The sequence below is a fragment of the Egretta garzetta genome, unplaced genomic scaffold, assembly GCF_000687185.1.
Source record: "Egretta garzetta isolate BGI_Z169 unplaced genomic scaffold, ASM68718v1 scaffold651, whole genome shotgun sequence".
NCBI lineage: Eukaryota > Metazoa > Chordata > Aves > Pelecaniformes > Ardeidae > Egretta > Egretta garzetta.
The window spans coordinates 97,288-103,760 of record NW_009258491.1 but is presented as its reverse complement, the minus strand read 5'-3'; the positions used below and the strand labels follow the sequence as shown (position 1 = coordinate 103,760).

General features: G+C 55.7%; 1 protein-coding gene across 1 annotated transcript in view; it reads left to right on the top strand.

The window, feature by feature from the left end:
- ADAMTS7 (ADAM metallopeptidase with thrombospondin type 1 motif 7) overlaps positions 1-6,473 on the top strand; it is a gene marked incomplete at its 3' end in the record, with an annotated part of 49,447 nt that overhangs the window by 8,764 nt on the left and 34,210 nt on the right. The window contains exons 4-7 of the mRNA XM_009645387.1: positions 875-958; positions 1,602-1,726; positions 2,751-2,900; positions 3,620-3,763. Coding sequence (XP_009643682.1) covers positions 875-958; positions 1,602-1,726; positions 2,751-2,900; positions 3,620-3,763 — 503 coding nt within the window. The remainder of the gene's footprint in view (positions 1-874; positions 959-1,601; positions 1,727-2,750; positions 2,901-3,619; positions 3,764-6,473) is intronic.

Sequence of the window (6,473 nt, the reverse complement as noted above, 5' to 3'; positions counted from 1 at the left end):
GCCCCAGCTCCAGGGAAGGGAGGTGGTGGGTGCTGCCCACCGTTCTGCTGCCGGTGCAGGCAGCTCGGGCACGGGGACACAGCTGAAGCTGGAACCACCCCAAAGCCTGCACGAGGGCCACCCACCGCCCTCTGCACGGTAAGGAAACCTCCTCGCAGAAGGAGAGACCCGCAGGGACCTGGGAGCTTTGGCTCAGACTCCCTGGAATGCGGGGCTGGCCCAAGAGGGAGCGCACCGTCGGAGCCGGTGCTGGCAGGAGCCTGGTTAGCAGGAGACATGAACAGCTTTCCTGGGAAGGTGCCGCTGAGGACAGGGAAGGGAAGGAGCACCAGGCTGTGGGAGTCCCCACTGGGAATCTGGGGGGGGATTTGCTGGTGCCGTAATGCAAGCGGACAAGTCGGTGTGAGCTGGTTGAGGCCGTTCACTCTGCTGCTGCCCCGGTGGCTCCTGTTTGCGTTTTGGAAGAGGGCTTTGGTTGATGGCCAGAAAAGAGGGTGGGATTGGGCAGGGGACCTGTAACACCCCTGGGTTTCTGGGGCTTGGTGAAGGCACCCGGAGAGCAGAGGCTTCCTTTGAGATGTTAAACACATCTATTAGGAGTGAGAGCAGAGGTGTTTCCCCAGCCGCTTCTGGTTGAGTTTCGATGTGCTACACAGATTATATCAATTTTAAATGGATCCCTTCGCGCTCTGGATGCTTTAGTCCAGGTCTGCATCTGCTCTGGTCTTTCATTTTGGGGAATTCGCTGCGGTGTTGTCAACAACCTTGAGTAGCTTCCCCTCGAGCTCACGCTCCCCTGCAGATGTAGGTACCAGGAGTAACACAGGGCAACGCCTTTCCCGGGCTTCATTTCTTTGGGTTTTGCCTGTTGCAGGTGGCGGGTCTGTTCCACCACGCCAGCATCGGGAACCCCATCAACATTGCGATAGTGCGACTCATCCTGCTGGAGGACGAGGAGGTAAGGAGAAAACACGGTGGCTCACCCTCCCAACCTGGCAGCCAGGCTGGGATCCACGGGGCGCTGCCCTTGAGAGCCTGTAAGCCCTTTCTTGCGCTGTTTTCATGGCCTGGATGAATTTGGGTAAGATAAACACAGGCGCCGGTGCCTTGCTTCCCTGCCTTCTGTGTGGGCTGCAGCCCCGGTGAAGTCAGGGGATGGCATGGGCAGAGGAGCTGTAGAGTCTGATTCTTAAAATAATTTATGATAACTCGGCATCGCTGCCGGTGGCGGAGGGCTGTGAATCGCTGGTTGCTGGTGCTCCCAGCTGCAGTGGTGGCCCTCGGGGAGCCCCACGCCGCTCAGACGGCCCCCCAGCCGCGTCCTTCGCCAGCAGCTGGGACGGGATGTTTTCCCGCAGTGTTTCTTAACCCCCATTATCAGATGATTTAATGTTTCGATTGAATCGCGGATGAAAACAAGGCAGAAAAGGACTGTATTCCCACCCAGACTACAACCTATAAATATGGAGCGATTCCATCTGGATGCTGCTTGCTCCCAATTTCGCTCCAATGTGTCTGAGATCAGGCCCCTCCCCACTGCATCCTAAAAATCAAACAGACCCGGCAGCAATATGACAGCGGACTATTAATTATGTTGGCAGGAGGATCTGAAGATCTCCCACCACGCAGACAACACCTTGAAAAGCTTTTGCAAATGGCAGAAGAGCATCAACATTAAAGGAGATTCCCATCCCCTGCATCACGACGTCGCAGTCCTGCTTACCAGGTATTGTGCCCGTCTGCTGATTTGACGCTCTAGGGGCTAGGCTGGTGGCTAGACACACGTCTGCCGGCAGCGGGGCAGCCGGGGGAACATCCAAGTGGGAGCTGTTGAATCTCACTCTCCATGCCTGAGCCCTGCCTGGACACCTGCACATAAGATATGTAATGTGAAATCCGAACATAACCTGGTCCTAATGGCTGAAACCCGTCTCAAACCTCAGGTTTAAACTCAGAGACGGCTCCCAGTTGACTAGCAGTGGAGGTTTCCAAACCAAGTTTTCACCGTGGCCCTATTGCCAAGCCCCAGAACGGCTGGATCCTCCTGGGACATGTAGACAGGGATTACCTCTCCTTTTCCCCTTGGAGGCCAATGCTGGGATTGGCAGAGGAGCCTCTGAGAAGGGCCCCTGACCTCCCATGAAGCTAACAGGAATTCAGGCCTCTGGCCAAGTTTATATACCTTGCGGTCAAAATGTAGTTTGATGGTTTCAGGCTGCAGCAGCTTGGCTGTTGGCAGCATCGTGGTGGTTTGGGGAATGATCCACAACCCACAACAGCTTTATCTTCGTTAGGAAGTTTGCTTTGTAGCAGAAATAAGGCGCTTATGGCCGTGTGCTTCGATGGAGTTGTTCTTCTTGGGTGGCTGGAGCTCCTCTGCCCTGGACCACAGCACCCCCGGGATGTGCTTCCCCAAGCAATGGAGTAATTGCTTAATTATTCCCAGCATCAGCTTTATTTATACAATGGAGTAAACGTAGCCAGGTTGGCTAGCAGTTCCCATTAATCAGGCTTAGTAATAAGCTGGGGATACTGGGAGAGTAAAGGGGAAAGGAAAGGTCATAAATCTTTCCATCGCGGAAAGACGTTGGATGTCTCCCTTCTCGCTTCTGTTTGGCTGGTGTCCGTGTGTCTTCCTCCGTGGGCTGGGATGTGTCCCGTGCTCCTTCCTGCGCCTCGCGTTGGGTCCTGCTGCCTTCAAACCCCCTCTTTGCTCTGTGTCTGTGTGTTCGTCGTCTCCATCGCCCAAGGAAGGACATCTGCGCGGCGATGAACAGACCCTGCGAGACCCTGGGCCTGTCCCACGTGGCGGGGATGTGCCAGCCCCACAGGAGCTGCAACATCAACGAGGACACGGGACTGCCCCTGGCCTTCACCGTGGCCCATGAGCTCGGACACAGGTACCACCAGCTTCCTCCTCCTCCTCTCTGACTTTGGTCCTCTGCGCTGCTCAGTCGGGGCTTGAGAAGGCACGGGTGGAAGGTGGGAGAAGATCGCTGAGCGGTTCCTCACCGGTGCAAACCTTCCGGGGGAATTTACCCCTGGGAGTTTCGTTTCAGAGTTAAGTTTTTGGTTGCCCCAGGTTAAACGAAAATGACATCATCCAAGGCAACCTGGACAAATCGCATTTCTATATTATCCTATGTTGCTGATGCTGAAGGGTTTGGAGAAGGGGGTTCCCCATTAAGGAGTTTTAAAATAGGGTCTGTGTGTAGAATCAGCAACAGAATTTTGCTTGCCCTAATTTCAACTCAATTTTGACAAGATCACTTGAACGTTACAGTTCATAACAGATATCTTGTATGGTAAAAACACGCACCCAGTGAAGTTCAGTTAACTTGATCTTGTTCCATATTCTCATTACTTTTTTCTTGGCTGAGTTTTCAGTTAGAAAGCTGAAATAAAAGCATGGGGCAAAGTTGGGGGCAGCGTCCCTGGTGTCACTAAGAGGTCCCACGTGGCCCGATCCCCCAGTGCCCGTTAATGCCCGAGTCCCCGCGGAGCCGGGGTGCTTTGCCCTGTCCGGCGTCGCGTGTCGTTGTGCTGGAAAGCAGAGGGGCTGCGCGGTTGTAGCGGCGTGCGGCTCACCTCTCCTTTGTGGGGCTGTGCTCTTACACAGTTTTGGGATTCAGCATGATGGAAGCAGCAATGACTGTGAGCCAGTTGGGAAAAGACCTTTCATCATGTCTCCACAGCTCCTGTATGACACGTCCCCTCTCACCTGGTCCCGCTGCAGCCGGGAGTACATCACACGATTCCTCGAGTAAGTCCTCCTCCCTTCCTCCTCTTCCTCGCTGGCGGGGTGCAGGGGTGGCTCGGGGTCTGCAGCTGGGGACTGACCCGGCCGATGGCGCTCAGACGTCAGCCCCGGGCACGTGGGGATGCTTTTGTCTCGCTGGGATGCCTCGGCCCTTGCTCTGAAGGATGGGGGGTTTGAACACAAAAGCAGCACGAGCGTTTGGGCTCGAACAAATAAAGCCAGAGTGGTTTTCGTCGAGGCTCTGTGCAGTTTTCTTTGGTGCTCTGCAAGGGCCAGATGATGTTTGCCTGCAGGCAGGAGGCATCACGTGAGGAAACGAGACTGAGCCAAATTCTTCCGTGCGTTTGTTTATTTTTAGCACCCCATGGCTGATTTCTCAGCCTGTTGTTATTAAGTTCCTAGGAACACGGCCCAGGGATTTACGTCTGTCAGCCAGTGGCTTGCACTGGAGGAACATTTTCCTTCCTTGCTGCGGGACGGTTGGGAAACAGTGAGAGCATCGGCACGAAACGGCGACGGGGGGAGCTGGGCGCGGGACCGGCGCTTGCATGGCGGGGGGGCTGCCTGGGGCTGAGCTCCCATTTCTAACTCCCAGCCTGCAGCATGCGGGCTTGGCGGCCCCCCCCCACCCCCAGGTTAAATTATTGTTTATTTCTGGCTTTCGGTGGAATGAAGCTTTCTCGTATCTGCAGCGTTCTTGGCCCTCTGCTTTTAACCTTCACTTTTGGATTAAGAATTTCCTGCTTGCAATGACCTTGGGCTGCTACGAGCTGTGATGGGGAAGAAACAGAGCAGCTGGAGGCTTCTCCGGTTGGGTTTTGGTCCCTCTGCTCCCCCCCCGAAGGGGCAGCTCTTCCTTAAGAGCAGAGCAGAGCCCGGCAGCGTCTTTCACCGGCTGCAGCGTCCCCCAGGCGAGGGAGAGGCCCGTTGCCAGCACTGACATGAGTGCGTTCTAATAGCATGTTGGCAGGAGAACGGGAAGGAGCGAGCCAGAAAACGAGACCCTGCTGACCTGGGGTTGCTGGATGTGTTTGGAACAGACCTCATGTTGGGGGGGGGAAAAAAAAAAAAAAAAGCACTCTCAGATGATGATTATTGTTTTACAAAAGGTGGTGGTTTTACAAACGCTGCCGAATGTTTAAGCATCTGAAAATGATTCCCATCATTACAGCGGCACGGCCCCGGTGCTGCGGGCCAGGCCCTGGGTGCAGCCCGGGCTGGGCGACCCTCGTGGCGAGACTGTGGGTCTTGGTCTGCTCGGGGCGATGGAAGAGGTCGCCTCCCTGCGGTGTCCCCCAAGGGAATGAGCACCCCTTGTTCAGGCTAACGAGGGAGGCCGGTGCAGGGCGGGTGGTGATGTTCCTGCGGCGGTGGGACCACTCTGCCGCTCCGGACCCAGACCCTTTTTGGCGTTCCGTGATTTTCCCCTCTAACCCTCGGAGGAGTTGGAAGATGCTGCAAGGCTCTTTGCTCTCCACCCCTCACCGTGACGTGAGCTCTTGCCCAGCCCGGCTGGTGGAGTACTCCTGTAAAATGGGGTCTGGCATCTTGTGGATGCCCTCCCGCACCACGAGCACGCCATGGCGCGGAGCAGCCTCCCTCCATCCAGCAGCCTTGGCACACCTGCAGGTTGTCTCCTCTCCCTTCAGTCCTTTCCTTAGATCAGCCAGCCGGTTTTTCAGCGTCTCTACACAGTGCTGGAGGTCTTCTTCCATCCTCCTCCCATGGGCTCCTTCCAGCTGATCCCCACCTTCCCGCAGCCTGGTCTTCCCCTGCCTTTGCAGCCCTGCCCGCTGCCTCGCTCCTCCGCTGCCGCGGCCCCTGTTTGTGCAGCTGATTCTTCCCAAGCTCCGGCCCTTGCCTTTGTTTTTATTGAATTCCATCCTGGCTTTTTGGACCCTTCCTCCAGTTCTCTGAGAGCTTTTGGAATTTTAATCCTGCGCTCAAATGTATCTGCAGATCCTCCCAGCCTGCTCGCATATGGGGATTTAATCACCGTACCATCCACTCCATCATCCAGCTCATTCACGGATGGGCTGGAATAGGCGGACGCAGTGCAGGCCCCTGTGTGTTTTTATTGCCGAGTGCAGTTTATTGCGTATCCCTGCAGAGCCAGAGGGGAGCTCACGCCAATTTTTGCTGGCTCCGTTATGTGTTTTGGCCAATTGAAGAGACACCAGGAAGACGACTGTAAAATATTTAATGAAGAAATAGATTCTGAGCGTAGCCCTGGGAGGCTGACAGCAAATCTCAGTCAGCCCCAGTACTGAGACAGAGACCTCTCCTGTAAGCTGGGGCAAGACAGAAGGTGCCTTGAGCAGATCGGCGGGTGAGGAGGGCTGGGGGGCGTGTTTGGGGTGATGTGCAGGGACCCATGTGCTGGTGCCTGAATAGGCAGTTGGTCCTGGGCCAGAGGAGCACCACTATCATGCATGTAGCCCATGCAGGAGCCCAGTGCTTAACCCTGGACTTCCCCCAGTAAAGACACCGTTCTTTCCATTTTTACCAAAAATACTCTTTTTAAGTGTTTTCCACCAGCAGGTAAAGAAAATACCTCTGGGGGTGCAATGCGGTGGCCTCTCTGTATGCCTGAAACAGGCTGCACCGTGGTGCCGTGTCCAGCTGCCTAATCCACGCTTAATTCCCCCCAGCTCAGCCCTGCGTCGCCCGCAGTGATCCCTCCCTCCCTCCCCGCTGGGCTGGGAGCGGCAGG